Below are 20073 nucleotides of genomic sequence, written 5' to 3'. Positions count from 1 at the left end.
TGCAGATGTTTGTGTGCGTGAATTATCTTTTTAAATGCTTGAGCTGACTTTCCACAAGAGCGGAGAAGAAAATGAGTACGTTAGGGAGCAGCACAGACGCAGGGAAGGGTGGGTTACAGCAATTAAACAGAAAAGACAGAATAGATGAAAAGAATGAAAACAACATCAACAACAAAAGTACAAAACAGAAAAAGGGGGTCGCTCGCTCGCTCGCAGAGGAAGTCATCTCCAGTCATGACAACAAGCAGAGCAGAGAAACAAGAAGAGTTGAGAAAGAGGAGGAGTGGACTAAGTGGCCCAATCTAGGTCAGGAGGCACAACGCCAGCGCTGCCCCTCCCCGAAATCCCTCCAACCTCCCTCCCCTCGGAAAGGAAATGCTGGCAAACCTCTCCTCTCCCCTCCTTAATCTCTGCCTCTTCTTATTTTCTTTCTTTCCTTCCTCACCTTACCTCATTCTCTCTCATTTGCAGTCTTCTTCTAACTCCCCACTGCCATTTTTTTAAATTCCTCCTTTTTTGCATTTTCCCCCCCGACTCCCCCTCTCCTCCTCTCTCTCTCTCTCTCCTCCCTCTCATGCCTGACATTACTAAATCAGCAACATGTGGGTTTAATGGAAACCAGACCCTGACCCATTCTTCTCTAGCCTGCAGGCTTCTTCTTCTTCTTCTTTTTCTTCTCCCTTGTACACTTTAATTAGCTTCGGCTCTATTTAGTTTAGCATGAAGGAAGCAAGAAGACAGAAAGATACATATTGCTGCTATGTTACGTTTGTTTTTTTTACTCTTCACAGGTTACGTTGAAATTTTGTATGAAACCACAAACAATTTTCAATTCTCTACTTGTTAAAGGAGACATATTATGCTGATCCACATTTAAAAACATCCTTACAATGTTATAATGTCAAATGTCCGTGCTGAACCTCTGTAAAGTTGCACAACATGAGCTATAGGGGTCCTGCCGTAGACCACCAACGAGATTTCACCTGGTTTCTAGTCTCTCTGAACGCTCGGTAACGAGATCTCCTCTGTGAAATTTGCACAAAAACCTGACATAAGGTTTTACCGTCCAATTAGGACGAATGCCCAAACTGCAAGAGATCTGCCAAAAACAAGTTCACAACGCCCGCCTCCAAACGGGAACTATACGGAAAATCGTAACCGTTTTCTTTCCCTAAAAATGAAAACCGTAGGTCAGACTCGGGTCCAACAGATACCAGCGCAACGTAACGTTTAACAACGCAAGGTAAACAAGCACACATGGGCCTCCACTGAGCAAGCCAATCAGAGGAAGTGATACTGAAGTGGCTGCATAGCGTTTGAAATCGGGATTTTTCTTTCTTTCTTTCTTTCTTTCTTTCTTCCTTTCTTTATTAGGATCCCGATTAGCACCCGCAACAGCATCGGCTATTCTTCTTGACATCTGTACGCGACAACTAAGGAGTTTTTGGAGCTGAAAATCATGCAGAACTACTCTGTAGGTGTTCAAAACTGACACAATGGTGAGCAAAAAGCAGTGAAATATGCATAATATGTCCCCTTTAAAAAAAAACGTGATTAAATTGCCCCCTCCCGCCCCTCTTGTATTTCATTCCTGCCCTGGCACCAGTCATATATCAATATGTCTCCACTGGGATTGTGTTCGTTTTTTAGTGGTGGTGCAGCCTGAACAGTTATCGGGGCTGTGGTGATGGTGGGAGGGGGAGGAGGGGGAGGAGGGGGGAGGCTGGAGCCCGGGTGTCTGTGTGCAAAAAAACTCTATGTGCCTTTGTCGGGGGGGAGGTGGTCTCTGTGTTTGTGTCTACATATGTGGACATGCATGCACAAATGAGTACACTTAGGGTTTTTTTTGACATCATGTGATGTTTGGGGCATATGTGCATGTATGTGTGTGTGTGTGTGTGTGTCAAAGAGAGGGAGGGGGTGGGGGTAAGTAGATGTAATGGGCTCAGTGGGAGACGGGCGGTCATGGACGCACACAGCTGTCTGACATTCCTGCGCTGGTCGGAGGATGAAGCTTCTCCTGCGAGTGTCTGTGTGTTTACAGAGAGTTCTGCTTTGCACGGAAAAACACACACGCGCACACTTCTGCAGCGAAGCTAACTCAGCAAAACACAAAACTACAACAACAACAAAACAAAAAAAACAGAGTCAAAGTGCAAACTATCTGTTCTAAACAGAAAGGAAAAAAAGTCGAGACTGGCACCGTGGTGCCTTAAGTCAGTTTCTATAAAAAAGGCTTGTTCGTATCAGTAAATGTGTTTGTGTTGGTTTTTAATAGCTGTGTGTGTGTGTATGTACAGTGTGTGTGCTTCAGGTTAATGTATGTGCATTATCGACTTTGTCTGCATTTATACTACAAATACACCGTCTGTCCCTCCTCTCCTTTTTACAATTAGATTTGATAGAAACTGTGATTCCTTGAATGTCTTGTGTGCACATCTGGTGACACATAACGTTTTTTTTGTTTTTTTTTAAAGTTTCGATGGAAACGGGCAGGATTTTTGAAGAAACAGAGGTACTTTTTCAGACATTTGAAAGGCACAAAGGGAGGCACTGGAGAACAATTTCAAGGCCAGTAGAAGAGGGAAAGTACACTGTCGCTCCACAGGCACCAACTTTACCACTTAGAGATTATTTCACATGAGCAATAAAAGTTCTCACAATGAATGGGGCTCAAAAAGGCGACTTCTCCTCAGCTCTCTTTAGACTTTAGCACTGAGTCAAAGCTTCTTTTCTTTTCACCGTGCCGTGAGTTAAAAAAAAAAAAAATTTGATGCCAACGTCTGCACCAGACAAAACGATCAATACCCGCTCAATGCCGTCTGATTCTGTGCGTCACACCCAGTCCTGAAGTGAGCGCTTGCAGTGCACCAAGGCCCTCGGCGTCTCTTTGTTCTGCAGAGTCCTGAGGATGGCGTAGATTAGCACGAGGATGCACAGGATGAGCACCAGCGGAACGATCACCATGATCAGGGTCATGACTTTTGACTCGTTGTCAGCCACCGTCACGACCACGTTCACCTCTTTGTCCTCCTCCTCTTCCTCCGAGCCGTCGGGCTTAGAGCTCTGGTCGTCTTCCGAGTCCGTGTCCTTTCCGTCCGGCTCTTTGTGCTCGTCCTTGCCTCGGTCCGAAGGCTTCACTGGTTTATCTCTCGGCTCCTGGTCGGTGTCGGGGTCGGGGTCGGGCTGAGGGTCGGGGACGCCACGGCAGCCCATGAAGTCCTTCAGGATGGAGCGCGGGTAGCCCTTCTCTGCCTCTGTCTTGCGGTTGTCAAACCTCCAGTAATTGGTGCCTTTGTAGAAATATGTGTAAGCTGCAGAAGTGGGAGATGAAAGGACATTTCAGTCAGACAAATCTTGTAGAATGGATAATCAATAATCGATGATGTCTGTATTTGCAATTAGACTCAAACCCATATTTATATTTTTATGTTGTGTATATATCAAACTATTCATATTCATCCCGTGGGAAACACGGCTGTCTGTACAAGACTTCATTGGCACTTGAAACAGTATTTGTTTGATTTGTATAGCTATTGGACTGCAGACTGTAGATAAGTCTTTATGCTAAGCTAACCTATCCAGCTGTTGGCAGTAGCCCTTTGTTTAAAGGGGAACTATGCAAATTTGGTCACTTTTCCACCGTTTTGCTAACCCTCCTCCTGGCCATGTGCATTTATTTCCAACAAAGCCGGCTAGAAATCAGTCCATGGAGTGGTGGATATCGTTATGTTACGATGTGTATTGTCTTATCTGTCATAAACAAGAGATTACGGGTTACGGAGCACGTTTGTGTCGTGGTGCTGCCGAGATGAGGGCTTGGACACCGGGTCGGAGGCTCTGATCTTACAAGGTTGGTTTTTGGCCAAGAGACGCTAGGAGGAAAGAAGAGAGCCTCCATTCTCCTTGGAACATGTTACAAATCATTTATTTAAAGTCTTTTGCAAGTGACTTGACAGTGTGCGGGAGACCCTTTTTGCTTTTGTTCACTCCTTACCTATGCTCCAACGCACCTGTTTTTCAAGATTTTTTTAGGTGTGCATCAGCCTTCACACCTTGAAATCATTTATTTAACCATCACAATTACTCCAAAGCTGTTTAACTAAGGTATAAATGTAGCATATAGCATAGTTAAGGTAAAAATAAATTGCATAGTTACTCTTTAACATCTATCAATCCATTGGATTTGGGCTTTGAAAAGGTGAGAAAATGAAAAACTGAATGATTGAAGAAATCATCAAACAGACAGAAGGACAGTGGGGTCCCTCTACTCATCTTCCTTTCAGCAAAGTGCAGCTGGAGAAGTATTTTTAGACACGAGGCAAAACTCAGCAAGGACTGAGCGACCTCTGGTTCATTTCACAATATTATTCTTTTCATCACTGAGTCAATATGGGTCGACTCTTTTTGCATTTTGCAAATCCCATGTGGGCCGTAAAACTAACAGCCTTAACACCAATTCTGCAAATTGCCATTTCATTTGTAAAGATTGTCTCTTTAACTTTACCATTTGTTTTGACAAAGTAAAACTAAATTCATTTTTTGTGTAAACAAAAAAGCAGACTCAGGAATGTTTCTTTAGGAACCAGCTTAGTCTTTGCACTCTCTCCCCGTCGTTCCCACACCTCATAGCTACCAAGTGGACCTCTGCAGGGCCAGAGCTGACTCTGAGGTTTAATAAAAGCATTTACTTAAAATACCAAACAATAATAAAGACAGAAAGAAATACATCATTGCACCAACATCGGACATTGATATGCAAAAGAATAAATCATCTATTTGGGGCAAATGTCTGGGTGTAAATGTGTGTGTCTGTGTATGTTTGTGTATGTGTGGTGAAAACCAGGCTTGCAGAGACGTCCGTGTGGGTGGAGATAAGATCTGACTGTTGCAGAGTGCGTTTAGAGCAGCTCTGCCACAAATCTAATTTCCAAAGGAAGGACGGGCCAAGCCTCAAACCAGAGCTCTCATTCCTGCCTTCTCTCTCTCTCTCTCTTATTCATCCCCTCACTCCTCTTCTCTCTGCTCTGCCCTCACCAATCTCACATGCAATTTTTCCCCCTGTGTCTTTTACACACCCCATTTCACCCCTCCATCCAACCCTCTCTCATTCTTTCCCTCCCTCCCTCCCTCCCTCCCTCCGCCTCCTCTTGCTCTCCTGCTTTCAGCGCTCTATTTACAGCTCCTCTGACGTCCCCCTTCTTCCAAATAAAAAACTCTATTTGTCTTATTAAACAGGCTTCATTTACCTCCGTCATCACTGAGGAAGGCTCCTTTGGGGGAGTCGGGGATCCTGCCCCATCTGCTGATTGGCTTGGGGAACTCGCGGTCAGTTCTCCTGGTTTCCTCATCGTATCGCCAGTATCTGCAACAAACAACACAAAGATTTATACACAATACAGTTCAATAGCAGCCTTTATATAAACAACTGACGGCACATTGTTGCATGTGTCTAAGTGGTGTACCTGTCTCCTGAGAAGAAGTACGTGTATCCATTGGGCTCCCACCAGATTGCTGTGTCGATCTTATGTGCAGGAACTCCTTGTCCGTACTCATAGATGGGCTGTGGGTATCCTGGCAGCACATCGGCCTCCCTGAACACCCAGTATCTGTCATCTGCAGGGACAAAAACAACAAAAAAAATAGGCCAAATGTTTCTCTAAAAAAAAAAAAAAGACACATTTACAGTACAGTACAAGCTCCCTGCACTCATTGCACGGGGAAAAAAATGTTTGTTAGCTGGCTAAGAGAGTAAAAAAAAAAAAATTCAGGAGGGAGCGGAGGAGAAGCAGAGCCATAAAAGCATGGGCAGATGGAGAGAGAGAAAGTGATGGTGACAACATCTGGCACAAGTTGTGGGGTTTACTCACTCCCGGAGAGAAAAGCAGAAACGACATGCAAGGTAGAAATGGTACTGTAGGCATAACACCGATTTTCCAAGATTTTTTACCCATGTGGACGCCAGCTTCTCCCCCCTAAACCATAACCTTTGGACACACTTTCAGCCACTTTCCACCTCTAATGCCAGAGTGGTTCGGCATTTACAGCACAAAACTAATAGCTAGTTTGTTTTTTTTACTAGTTAGTGCACATTGACCGACTTTATAGTGCTGCTTCACCATTTTTAAATCTGATGTTTTGTCAGCTAGTAGTTTTGGCTTCGCATCCTGCCTGGCCATCGTTTCTGCAGGTTTTGGTCTGTGTGCTATCCAAGAATCTTTGGAGTCGATGCAAAAATGTGTTCCTCAAAATCAGCTTGTGCAGATCTCCTTAAACCTCTGAAGAATGTGGTGGGGGGAAAAAAAAGAAACGACGACGCAGGGATAAGCAGAAATCATTAGCGACGACTCTACGGAAGCTTACGGGAATTAATTTGCGATCAAAAGCACAGAAAGAAAACAACGACCTGAAAATGCATGACAAATCAGCATATGGCTTTGTTGTTTAAGTGAGAGAGCTGTGCAGCTGTTCACATCTGGAGCGGTGCAGCGCGGAGAAGGCTGATGCAATCCCCTCCACCTCTCTCTCATGAGGCCTTTTGGGGCTCAGCTGGACCGGAGTCGAACTGGGCCAGAAACAGCTGCCACGCTGCACAGACCTCATTCAAGACACCCAGTGAACTCAGTAACACACACACAAATACACACACACTAATACACATGCAAAGACACAGAAACTCACGACTCAGGTTTTTGTCTGCAACCGTTATTATCAAACTGTTTAAACAGTGAATCGTTTGGCCGGTTGACTTGTTTTCTTTTTGACGTAACTTCTAATGTTTTAAATATTTGTGCGTATGAGTAAGGGAGGGTGTGTGTGTGTGTGTGTGTGTGTGTGTGTGTGTGTGTGTGTGTGTGTGTGTGTGTGTATGTGTGTCGGCTACAGGGAGTTAAAGCTGCGTTGAATTATTACCATCTCCCCGTAAATCAGTAAGTAAGGGGGGGAAGGGTGAGGGATGGAAAAAAAATGCTGAGTTTGCACTGTTTTCTTTCAGCCTCACCAATTCAAATCAAAGCACAGATTTGTGTTGTGCTCTCTCATTTTGTGTTCATGAAGCAGACGCACAACTTAAACAGCTCCATACCGGTCTAAGCTCGGATGAAAGAAACTGTAGAAACCATCTGTTGATGTTGAGCCTGTAGGCAAAACTAGTGAAAAGCTCACCATGCTTTTCTAAAAGAAGGTCCTGACGTAAACACATCACGCAATCTGCTCAGCATGTGGACGTCCACTGTGTTAGCAGAGTGACTGTTTTGTCATTTTTACTGTTGATAAATGAATAATTACCTTTAAAGAAGACAAATTTGCCATCGTGGCGTTCATAGGCAGCGTCGATGTCACTGGGCAAGCCGATCCAGAACACAGATATGGGCATCGGGTAGTTATCCAAGACCCGGTTCCTCCGCACCCTCCAGAACCAACGACCCTGCAGACACAATAGTGATGTTTAACTTTCATCAAAAATATGTAGTATAATATAGTCCACTCCTCATTGCTCAAATTGTTGCTATTTTTGACTCAGAACCAGATTTATAAATCTATGAGATTTATAAATCTGGAAAATCAAAATTTATAGAACAAACTCATTGTTCAAACAAAGACAAGTTGACAAAGGAGAAGGTTCGCTTTCTGTTATTTATGCTCAATCCATTCATTGCAATTGGAGAAAAAAACGTCACCAAAAGGCCACAGATCCTTCAAAGTGTCTGACATCAACACAACATTTTTCAGACCCACAGATTTTGAAGAAAATTAACATAATTTGCAACCTCCCTTTGTCTCACCAACAAACTCTCATCCAGTTTCTCTGCTGCACATCAGTCGGTTTCCAAATGTAAAAGTTTTTCGGGACTTATATAAAATATAAAACCTTTAAAATATTGCTTAATAATACAAGTACTGTTCTTATCATTGAACTGTTTTTGGATGGAAAACAGTGGGTGTTATTAGGCTGATATTAAAATCTGATTAAAATGAGGATGATGCACAAATTCAAACTGTGTCCATTGTTGTGTAGTGTTATTAATTTTGACTTTGACATTTCCCCTAAGCATCTTTGTTACTTGTTACTGTAAAATAAAATCAGGCATAATTTGCTAGATTGCAAAAAGCAGGTTTAGTTAATGCAAGTTAATTCACCACTTGGACTTGTACTTTTACTCAGGTGTGTGTGTAATCTTCTGTACGGCGGCCGGGTCTTGACTTAACGCTACTTCTGCACAGACGTGAACTATAACTCTTTATTATTTCTCACCTTGAACACAAACATCTCCCCCCTCAGCAAGGTCACCGTGTCAAAGTCCCCGTCACAGATGTCGGGGGGCTGGTTGTCGGGCAGCTTGGGAGGACGAGGGGGGGCGGGGGGTCGAGGGGGAGGCGGAGGAGGGGGAGGAGCGGGGTCGTCTTTTCTAACCACCGGGGTGACGGGTTCAGGCTCAGGCCGGGCGGCGGCGGTGGTGGTGGTGGTGGTGGTGGGGGTCGATGTGGTGCTGGGTGGGGTCGCCTCCGGGTGGACTGGGGGGTCCAGGTTGTCGTCGGTGGGTTTGGGCGGGGAGTCAGCGGGGAGAGATGAGGTGGGTTCATCCTCAGGAGGAGACGGGGAGGTGAAGGAGTCAACGTCGGGGTCGGGGGGCGGAGCTGCAGTGACGAGAGGAGGACCTAGAAATAAAACATTAAATAAAAAGATGGAGAACTGGTGTTCAGTATCAATGTTCAGCACTTTACTTTTAAAATGTAATTTAGTTGGAAACTGGCTCTTATCAATAAACAGGACCACTATTGAATTTTGTGCTTTAGTTCATTTTCATTTCTACTTTTCAACTTTTTTATTTTAGTTTAGTTTGTTTTTCTTTCTTTTCCTGAATGTGTATAATGTTGAAGGTGGAGGGAAGAGAGTTGTTAACAATTCATTCTCCCTTTTTTGTTTGTTTTTCTTTCTTTTATAACTATTAATTATTAAAAATATATATTTTTAATTAATTATAGGTACTTTCTGCAAAAAGTAACTGAGTTAGTAAATGAGTTACTAGGCCTACCTTATAAAAGTAACTAATTACCAGGAAAAGCAACTACTGTATTGTGTTACTTTTTTACATGTTCAAATACGTCAAATTACTTGGACTCGGCCCCGTAAACTCGTTTATCTGGAGCTAACCAGCTCACTCAGTACTGGGTAGTGCCAGATAAACATCTTTTTCCGAATAGTCGATGATTTTTTTTAAAGGGGGGGAAGTTGAATTTCACACTTAAGGTGGTCAAAAAGAAAAACAACCTCCAGCTGAAGTAAAAAATAAATCTCTCCGGCTGCTGGTTTGTCTTTGTGCCATCAAACATCAATAATCTCTTTCATCCACTCCATCCTCCCTCTTCCTCACAGTATCCTCTCTATCTCTCCCTCACACAAAGGAAATGCAATTTTCCATTTCCACTTGACTGAGAGCAACTCTGCTGCTGCTGCTGCTGCTGCTGCTGCTGCTCTGGAAAAATGAGCCGTGCTGGTTGCTAAGAGAGGACAACACACGGATACAGTCAGTTATGTAATATGTATGGACAGCTGATGGTCTTAAAAAACGCATTGAGTTCTGGCCTGAGACAAAAACATTGCAAGGAATATGACTCATCCATCAATATGTGGAGCAAATCCGCCATTACATCTGCAATATATGGTCAAGAAAGACAGTGAAAGGTGTTTTATTTTGTTTTTTAAGAGTTTAACAAGTTCTTGTGGTGACTTCAGTGTCTATTTTTGATGATCTATTGTTACTTCCTTGATTCGCGTTTTAATTTTAGTTCCACACACAATGGACTCTTCCTTTGTTTTTCAGATACGCTGTACATTAGAGGCTTGTGCTGAAGGATATATTAAACAGTTATTTTCATCTCAGGAAAAAAAAAAAGTGGGAGAGGCAGCGGCAGTGTCACAATAAAAGCTGCTGCACGCAGTCGATTTAATGTATTTAACCTTATGGCTTTGGCCATATGGGAGCAACACAACACTGCTGAACAGATATAGCATATGACATGTTATCGAACTGTTGTCTATTCACACGTCTGCCAGATATAGAGCTCCATTTTGTCTCCACAGGGAAATATCAGGTTCTTTAGCTGCAGGTTTATCATAACACACAGTTTAATCTATGTAGAATCACCTGAGAAAAGGGAAACGATGACATGAAACAGTCATCTATTCCATTTTTATTATAGATAAATACGTAATAGATACAAATACATGCCCATAAAGTTGGAATATTAATCTTGTTTTGAGACACTCCTCTTTTTATTCCTATTGTAAAGGTTAATTGTGGTTTAATTTTCACAGTGTTTGGGAAGATATGCACTTTATCTATCAAGAATAAATTACATTATCACAATCATTTCATGAAAACAGGTAAAAAAAATATTTTATTCCAACTTTATGGGCAACCGTGTATATTACAGTAAACTAATAAATGCAGACTTTTGGTTTTACCTTCTCTGCATATCCTGTTTAAACCATCCCTCTTTGTCACAGATCAACACAGACCTACAGTATATGTATTTAAACATTAGCTATTTATCACACTTCAAATTACTTCTGGCGATGCCTACGAAGGAACCCGAATGTTTATTTCTGCCAACAAAGTTTATGCTGCGTTGGTGTCTATTTAGATACTTGGGATCCTTTTTTAATCAGTGCGTTCTTCCTGCAAAGTCAATTAGATCTCCTTAATAGAGCTAAACTACTGCTGTATAATTTCAGTCCAAATATTTACCTTAAAAAAGGAAAATCCAAGGCACTCTTCTTCAATAATAAAAAGCCTTTATTCATACAAGGCAATATCGAATAAAAACATTTGAGTGGGTTACAGCCCACGCGTTTCGGCAGAAGCCTTAGCCCACTCAAATGTTTTTATTCGATATTGCCTTGTATGAATAAAGGCTTTTTATTATTGAAGAAGAGTGCCTTGGATTTTCCTTTTTTGACCAATGTTCCCAACCAAAGAGCACCTTCGTCATATTTTGAACCTTCTGAGCACTCTGGATTTTTTCCTTTTTTTCTTTGAACCAGCATTTACCTTACCAGAAATTTACAGAAGTAAAAACTTGCAACAAGAGTTTTTCACATCACTGCTTTGCTAAAAAAAAAAAAAAACTTCTTAATTTCCTCTGGTGCAGCGAAGTGAAGTGTAGGCGTATCAATAGGGCCAGAGCTGTGTGTGGGTGTGGAAAGATTTCTGGGTTTGCTGGAGAAACTCAAACCAGAGACGACATTCCCAAACTGAGCTGGGTTGTTTGATCCGTTATGTGACACCACAGATGTCACCAGAGCAACACAATGAACACCAAAGGAAATTTGGGGGGAGAGGGGGGGGGTCCCTTTGTTTTTGCCCCAAGGCGAAAGAAATCATAGATCAGTCATTCAGTATAATAAACAATGTCAGTCATACATTCACATCTGCTGGCCTGTAATTACAGCTCTAATAAGAGGCCCAGTGTAGAAACACACCCATACATACATACATTCATACACTTTAATACTCATATGAGCTTTTTCTCTAGCCACCACACACACACGCACACACACAGAATGATGTAATGTGTCAATTAACAAGGCCGTCCATTCAGAGGCAGCATGATAACATCATATCGGCATGCATGACACGCAGTTCTGACTGAGGTCCACTGGTTTTGTGCGCGTGTGTGCGCCACAAAGCTTCTTCACAAAGGGGGGTCCAGTTGTTGCACAAGTGATACAACAAAAGAAAAATAAATAAACTCGAGGACGTGTTGTAGTTGTAGTGTTTGTTTACCCTGCGGAGCTTCCAACAGGTGGATTCGCTATCTGTTCGTTTCACAGAGGCGGAGCCAAAAGCTTCACTGTTTTGAAGCCAGTGATAATAATAAATATCATGTTCATTATTATTCATGATGACGCTGTTTGTTTGTTCACATCACTTGCTTAAATCACAGTGAGTATTACACAACATGTATTTGGAGATCAGTGTGTCAGTAGGACAGGGGGGTGACAACAACTTTAAATTCAGTAAATTAAAAACATATTATTATGCAGAGACCTACTTTTACGAGCTCTGAGAAGTTGTTATTGAAAACCGAAGGAGTAAAAGATGCCGAGTCAGCTGCTGCCCGCCCCACTTCTACTAACATCTGTGTGTGCAAAGTGTCATTTACTACGATGGTAATGAGCATCGTTGGACTGACTGGACGCAGATGTACCCCAGTCCCTTTATTTAAATCAAATCAAATCAAATCAAATCAAATAAACTTTATTTGTCCCACAGGGGGAATTTAGTTTACATTAAGGCGATTTCATGTCATGTGTCCAGTGTATGCACGTCGATCTGACCGCTCAGAATGAGAAAAGCATCTCTGCTACATCCTTATGATGATAAATACTATCATTAACCCTTAGAAGTTTGAGTCTGTTTTGGTTGTTTTTTAATACTTAAGATTTTACTTTTATATACCACATAGAAAAACATTCACCATACCCATGTTTACAGTATCACTTTAACCTACTTTATCAACATATTGGGCCTAAAAAAACAAACAGAGTATCAGATGATTCAACCACTATTTTGAAAATGACAAATATATAGAAGAAAAAAAATCCAATGCTCTTCCATCTCATCCCACTTTTACGCTATAAGTATTTCTGTAATATCATATCCCTGGTTTTACATGGTCTATCAACGTCAAACAAAAACTGGGAGTTTCAAATCTGCACTTTCCAGTTAAATTGACAGCAGCGCTCTAGGTTTTTGTTATGGCGAGTGATCTGTGTGATCATAGACCCTGGAGGGTTAAACTACTACAGTGCAGCAATCTGAAGACGTTATGAATGAGGTGTGTGCTTCTCACCGTATATGTACTGTATTCCTTTGATGTCGTCCGAATGCAGCGTGAAGTTGTGAGTATGAACCCACTGGTAAAAAGGAGCCATCACGGCGTTGGGGTTATCCGAGTGCTCCAGACCCAGAGCATGACCGAGCTCATGGACGGCGACCAGGAAGAGGTCAATACCTGCAAGACAAGACAATAGCACGGCTCTAATCCAATCGAATCCACTTTATTTATTCATATACTGTAGCACATTTTCAAAAGAGAAAAGTTTACCAAAGCGCTGCACAGTGACTAACATACAGGAAATAGAGCACAAAATGGTTCAGAAAAAGGACAGACACATTAAAAAAACAATAAAAAGAGAATAAAAAGGCAAGATACAAGAACAGAGGTCATACAGAGGTTATGCTGAGTTAAAAGCCAAAGAATAAAAATAAGTTTGAAGACTTTTTCTGGTGGTAGATCATTCCACAAATTAGGAGCCACCACAGAAAACACTCAAAAACACAGATGTAGTTGTCCATTTGAATGTAATTTGCTAAAAAATTATTGATAATTCAGATTTACTTCCCTATGTGACCTCTGTACTTTGTACTTTGTAAGGTGTTGTTTAGCCTAGGTTAAAGAAAACCTTTGTATTAAGGTAAAATAAATTGTGTAAAACAATCTGTTCATGTCATACAAGGTTATTAATGTAGTAGAAATGTAAATACATAAATAATAATAATAATATATAAATATATAATTAGACATAAACCCACTAACCGTCTGGATTTTGGTTGTCCAGCGTCCAGGGCTCATCAGCATCAAAGTGCGTATCCCCACCAATCCCCGGTCCGGGGTAGTAGGCGTGCGCCAGCGACCCCCCCTCGCCGTCAAACAAGGACATATCTCCATGGAAACCAGAGGCGAACAGCAGCAGGATGTCGGCGAGCGCCGTCTGGCTGCTGTTGACGTTGACGTTGATGTTGTTTTCAGCAGGCAGCTCCTCAAAGGTGAGCGGCGTGACCTTTCTCCACACATCAAAGGCCTTTCGGATGGCGTCGAAGGTTCGGTCCTCCCCCAGCGAGGAGGGGACGTGCTGGTTCATGATACTGGAGAACGGATATTTAAAGGGATAGTTCAACATTTTGGCAAATTGGCCCATTGCCATAATCCCTATAGTCTTGGCAGTAGGTTCGTTACCTTTAATTGTCGGTGCAAGCTATTTTTAGAACAGCGGAGCAGAGCGGTGAGCTGCTCAGAGCTACGCTACGGAGGCTAATGGGATTTCTTGGTTTCCCTCATCAAACTCATCAAATACACAATCCAACAACTCCACAACGCTCTCGTGGACAAGTTGTGACCTGCACATTCACCACGCTATGAGATAATAACAGAACATTACCAGACAGAGTTGTTTTAGAGGTAAATTCATGCAAAACTGCTGATGTGCGTTCCCGTCGGGGGCAGTTTTTCAGCAAGCAGTCTCTGCATTTACCTCTAAAACAACTCTGTCTGGTAACGTTCTGTTATTATCTCATAGCGTGGTGAATGTGCAGGTCACAAATAGCTTGCAGCGAGAATTAAAGGTAACGAACCTACTGCTATGACTATAGGGATTATGGCAATGGGCCAATTTTCCAAAATGTTGAACTATCCCTTTAAGTTACTATTTTAAACTTGCTGCTTTATCGGTTTCAGATTTTTTATTTTTTAAGTTCTTACAAACCTGTAGGTGATGTGGTCTTTGTCCCACTGCTGCCCAGTGAGTGTGTAGCGTTTCTTTCTTGCACCATCGCCATGCTCCTCTGGTTTTCTGTCTGGGAGGCCGCAACGAGGTCGGCGCATGGCCCTACACAAACAAAACACACACACAAACACGCACTCATAAACAAGCAAGCTTCAGCTGCAAGAGGCTGCTACAGATTTGTCCCAAGTAGTGTAAAGGCCAATTTTGCAAGCATCCTCACTTAAGAAAAACAAAACAAGAACCACGCTCTTAAGGAGGAACTATGTAAATCCCCTTTTCCGCTGTTTTGTTAACCCTCCTCCTGGCCATGTGCATTTGTTTACATGGAAGCCAGTGAGAAATGAATCAATAGAGTGATACATAACGTTATTTATCATATGCGATGTTATGACGTGTATATTTGTGTAGTCTTAGATTACGGGTTACAGGGCGAGTTTGTGTCCACCACAATTACTCCAAAGCTGTTTAATTAAGGTAAAAATGTAGCATAGTATAGGTACAAATCCTGCATAGTTCCTCTTTAAGGAGAATGAAACAGATAGTTTATGTTGAAAGGTAATAAAATCTCTTAATATGTCATCCGTAATCTTAGTTTTTGATAAGTATAAACCAAAAAATATACCATATTAATGATCAGAGCCAGGCTACTGTAGCTGTTAGCCCCTGATTTAGGCCACGCTAAGCAAACCAGTGATTCATACTGTATCTGCTAAACACACAAACCATCTTTTCAACTAATTATTGGCAAAAAAGGAAAGAAAAACAACAAAACTGTTGCTGTGTGACCTTGTTTACTTCACACACAGTTTACAGCATGAAAACAATGGGCTCATACAGCTGCATCAAGGCCACAGTGAAATATAAGGATGTGACACAATAGACTGGCTGGCCTTGTCAGTGAGGAGGCGATACAGGCAGAGAGAAACTCAACTGCAATGTAATGTAAACCTTATCATCATTTAAAAAAAGGGAAGAAGTTATTAAGAGCTGGCACTGTGTCAGTCGTCAGTGGTAATTAATCTAACGATATCATTGTGTGTTGGGGAACAAACAGCCCAGTGCCCACAATGCAACACAACTGCTTCAGGATGCAGCGTGATTATTATTGAGTTGCAGTTTGTTGCCGGGCAAACTGAAACTGGTAGCCTTGTGTCATTTTATTTATATACCATGAAGTGCATGAAAAATGAGAAACATAATGCAAATTAATGCGAAATTAATTCCCCTATACATGCATTAAAGGAGACACATTATGCCCCTTTTCCACAAATTAAAACAGTTCCCAGGTGTTTTAAAGACATGTCTGTGACATGCTTTGATCAGAATACCCCAAGGATCAATCACAGCTCTTTTAATCCTCTCAAAATATCCTTAAATGCAAATGAATCATGATCATTGTCAGACAACCGAGGGAACAGCTCGTAAAACCAGGTGGATTTCATCCTAGGGAGCCTGCAAATTACAGATTTCTTTTGTCAATTCTCACATTTTGGGGGCCGAAAGGCAAGACAAACACCCAAATATATGTTAAAGAGCCATCAAAAAGTCATATTTCCATAATATATTCCCTTTAAGGCAACCCCACAAAATCCCATGGTTTCAGTTTGTGGTCAGTGCATGTTAGCATGCATGTAGGCTAAATGGTAATAATGTTTGCTTGTCATGTGAGACTCATCTTCATGCAGGATATAACCACATTTATAATATACTGTAGATAGCTTACGTGACAGTGGCGGGATCCATCTTTCCGGTCACCTCCAGCCCGTAGAAGCTCTGCATGTCGCTGATGGCCTTGGACAGGATCTGAGCCGACTGCATGGTGGACATCTGTCTGCTCGCCTGGGACAGATAGCCGAACTTCCGAAGCCATCCCTGCAAGAAAGGAAGCAGGAAATTATTTGTGATTTATTTATTTATTTATTTTTGTTCAGTCAGTCTGGCTCCAGAAAAGTTGTCGCTTCACACATGCCTGCTGTTTTTGTGTTTACACGTAGCTAATATGACAGTTTCAGCTGTTAAGGAAAGGAGGCACTGTTTTTGCTAATTCAGGGACAAGCCCCTGTCTAATGAAATGACGGCATCTGAGCAGTTAAAAAGAAAAGGGAAAGTAGAGATAGAAACCAGATGGATCCCATTAACATAACAACATTCCTGCTTTTTTCTGTTCCTGCACTGACAGCCAAAGAAGAGGAGAGAAGAGGAGAGAAGAGGAAAAGAACTGGAGCTGAACAGACAAAAAACTTGACCATAATTAAACAGTGTGTCCCTTCAGCGGTGCACTACTAGATAAACACACAGGTCTGAATGTGTGTCTTCTTCTTCCTGACACATGCCAAATCTTTCCCTTTCCCTCCTCTTTTGTTTGGTGTTTGCTGGGAGTGAAATTGAGGATGCAGAGCCACGTAGCCGTGCAGGCAAACAGGACGACGGCTCCTTGGGGGAACAAAAAAAAAAAAAAACCTCAGTAAAAGTTTTAAGATCTACCCACAGACCCCAACCCATCTCCCCCCTCCCCCTCCTCCTCCTCCTCGCACAGCTGGATCATGGGACTCCACTTTCATGCATGTATAGTATGAACACAGACCTGGGGCAAAACACACACACACAAAACCACTGTGCGTGAAAGTCCTTCAAGATGATTTCTGCATAGCATGACAAGTCTCAACTAATCTAATAGTCTAGTAAGCACATTCACACAAGTGCCTCAAGAAACGACAGAGAGAGGAGAGAAAAAAAAACTCCTCCTCCTATAGAAAGGTCATGCATTATACTGTATCTGAAATACATTTCCTATTATAATAACCTTCTACCAAGCGGACATGTTGATAAATGCTTCGGCATTGTTAGAAAACATGAACTGTTTGAGCTTTTAAGACGTTTGAATGTTCAAAACTCATCAAGATGTGAAGTTTCACTCCATTCATCGAAGAACTGGTGACTAAAAAAAAAGTTCAACTTACTGAATTTCTTCTCGCCCTTTCAGCCCCAATCATTCATTGACCTACATCAGTTTATAACAACTATATCATCCAGATAGATAGATAGATAGATAGATAGATAGATAGATAGATAGATAGATAGATTCACACAAGTGCATGAAGAAACAACGAATGAAAGAAGAAAAAAAACCTCCAATAGTAAGACCATGCATTCCTATTACAGTAACCTTCCACCAAAACCCAGTATCCATCATCCAAAAGTGAAAGATATACAAGTGGAAATATTAATAAACATGAACTGTTTGAGCTTTTAAGACGTTTGAATGTTCAGAACTCATCAAGATGTGAAGTTTCACTCAATTCATTGAAGGATTAGTCATTAAAATGTTAAATTTACTGGATTTACTCTGCCCCCGTCAGCCCCAGTCATTGACCTACATCAGTTTATTGGTCAATGACGTGATGCAACCCAGTGACAAATGGTGTAACTGGTTTTTTTTTTCATAAAAATCTGACGCCTGTATACAGGAAAATAAATCAGGACTCCAGTTTGGAATAAAAGTAATTCACGTTTGCAATGCCGCACTATGTTTCTTGACAGTTTTTACATATTTCTAACACATTAATTTGGTGTTTTTAAGATATTTTCAGGAGCGTTCAGTCTTAATGCTTTAAAACTGACATGAATACAAAATGTACATTTTAACAAAGCTGATGCATGCTCTTAAAACATTTTTTCAAAGACATTTCTGAATACCTCATCTTGCCAACCCTTATTATTTGTCATTGACCCTTATAACAACTAGATAGATAGATAGATAGATAGATAGATAGATAGATAGATAGATAGATAGATAGATAGATAGATAGATAGATAGATAGATAGATAGATAGATAGATAGATAGATAGATCCATGTGTGTGCCATATGTGCTGTGTTGATGTTATTTGGAAATAGGGCAAAAGGTCAACTGACATCCCTGCAGTGCAACAGCAGCTGACCTGGTGCTTTGATGTTTTGGCAACACAAACATGAACAAGAAGACTTGAACTACTGACCTGACATATATTTCTACAATTAGAGAGTTAAAGGTGGGTTATTGCTGGAGTAAATGACATTGATTTCACGGTAATATTTTATGACCTTGACATTACTGTACCTCAGCACTGAAGCCTTCCTCCTCTGGGACATCTGGCTCTGTGCTGCACAGGCTGAGGGAGAATAAAGACACCAGTGTGATTATGATCTGAGTCCATGATGTGAGCTGAGATGCCATCTTCTTCTTCTTCTTCTTCCTCTTGGGGTCCCTCAGATATTTAGAGCTCAGCTAATGTTGTCAATAAAGATGCAGAGACAAAAAAAAAAGTGCTGTGGGTTTATTTCTCTTCTTCTTCTCCTCCGCTCACATTTATTCACCAGTGAGCTATCTGCTCATTGTCGGACTTTGAGACATCTCCAAAGGAAAAAAAAGAAAGAAAAAAGTTAGGATTGACAATCGCAAAGAATGAAAATCCAAATGTTACTAATCCATTTCTGGTTGCAGGCAGTGCGACTTGTCCCGGGACAGCAGCAGCCTCATGGCTCATTCAACAACTCTCCTTCTTTTCTTTAAGTTAATGCATAAACCTCTGTAGCCGGCGGGGCAGATTAAAAAAAGAAGTCCTTCCTTGCCCCCCCTTTTCCTTTTTCCCCTCTACCAAGTTCACAATGGCTGATCAGCAGTGAGAAAACCCCCGATCAACTCAACAGCAGGACGCGTCCGAGCGCATGGAAACTTTCCCCCTCAAGTTCACGACGAAAGACAGTGAAGGAGAAGAAGTTCAGGCGAGGCGATCACGTTTCCTGCTCTGCGGTGTCAGCGGAGGTCTCGTCTCGGGTATAAACACTGACAAGAGGCTGAGCCGAGCCGAGCAGTGCAGTGCACGTAACTTAACTTAACTGAGATGAGATGAGATGAGATCCACCATCAAAGAGTTGTGCAGCAGCAGCAGCAGCAGCAGATAAAGGATTGTTTTTGATGGTTTCCTAAGAAGAGAAGGACCCTCCTCCCTCCCTATCCCTACATTTATATTCAGCAGCAGCAGCAGCATCAGAGCAGCAGAGCACAGGGCCAGAGGAGGCCACGGTCAGTGTGCCATCTGCTGCTCCTCTGGGAAACTACAGCAGCAGCAGCAACAGGATGTAGCCTCTAAGCACTAAAAGTTTAACATACAGTGCATCATGCAAAGGTTTGTGCACCCCTGGTTAAAGTTTTAATGTTAATGTGAACACAGTAAAGCGAGTGGACGATGAAATGATCTCCGAAAGGCATAAAGTTAAACATGAAGCACTCTTTTGCAATATTTTAAGCAATATCAGAGTATTATTTTTTTGTTTTCTACAGTTTCAGAGTGAAAAGGGGAACAAAGCAGCAGCCTGCAAAAGAATGGGAAACCCAGGAGACTTGAGCTCTTAGATAACTTTGACCAAGGTATCAGACAAGATATTTACTATTTACACACTGTGATCGTTTCCAAAGGGGGGCTACTAGTATAGGTACCACTGTAACTATGCAGGGGACCC

General features: G+C 41.8%; 1 protein-coding gene across 1 annotated transcript; it reads right to left on the bottom strand.

Moving 5' to 3' along the window:
• Positions 1 to 1848: 1848 nt before the first annotated feature.
• On the bottom strand, positions 1849 to 19491 carry mmp15a (matrix metallopeptidase 15a). The gene is made up of 11 exons (XM_085780053.1): positions 18671 to 19491; positions 16296 to 16444; positions 14552 to 14674; positions 13606 to 13934; positions 12859 to 13020; positions 8255 to 8658; positions 7288 to 7426; positions 5466 to 5616; positions 5250 to 5365; positions 2790 to 3314; positions 1849 to 2734 (listed from the first exon to the last, which is right to left on the bottom strand). The coding sequence occupies exons 1-10, from the start codon at positions 18785 to 18787 to the stop codon at positions 2836 to 2838; spliced, it is 2169 nt and encodes a 722-aa protein (XP_085636179.1). The 5' UTR covers positions 18788 to 19491; the 3' UTR covers positions 1849 to 2734; positions 2790 to 2835.
• Between the last annotated feature and the right edge of the window lie 582 nt (positions 19492 to 20073).

The sequence above is a fragment of the Trachurus japonicus genome, chromosome 6 (assembly GCF_045865225.1).
Source record: "Trachurus japonicus isolate A0001 chromosome 6, Traja_1.0".
NCBI lineage: Eukaryota > Metazoa > Chordata > Actinopteri > Carangiformes > Carangidae > Trachurus > Trachurus japonicus.
Note: the sequence above shows the minus strand (reverse complement) of the source record. Positions and strands in the feature narration are given on the sequence as shown.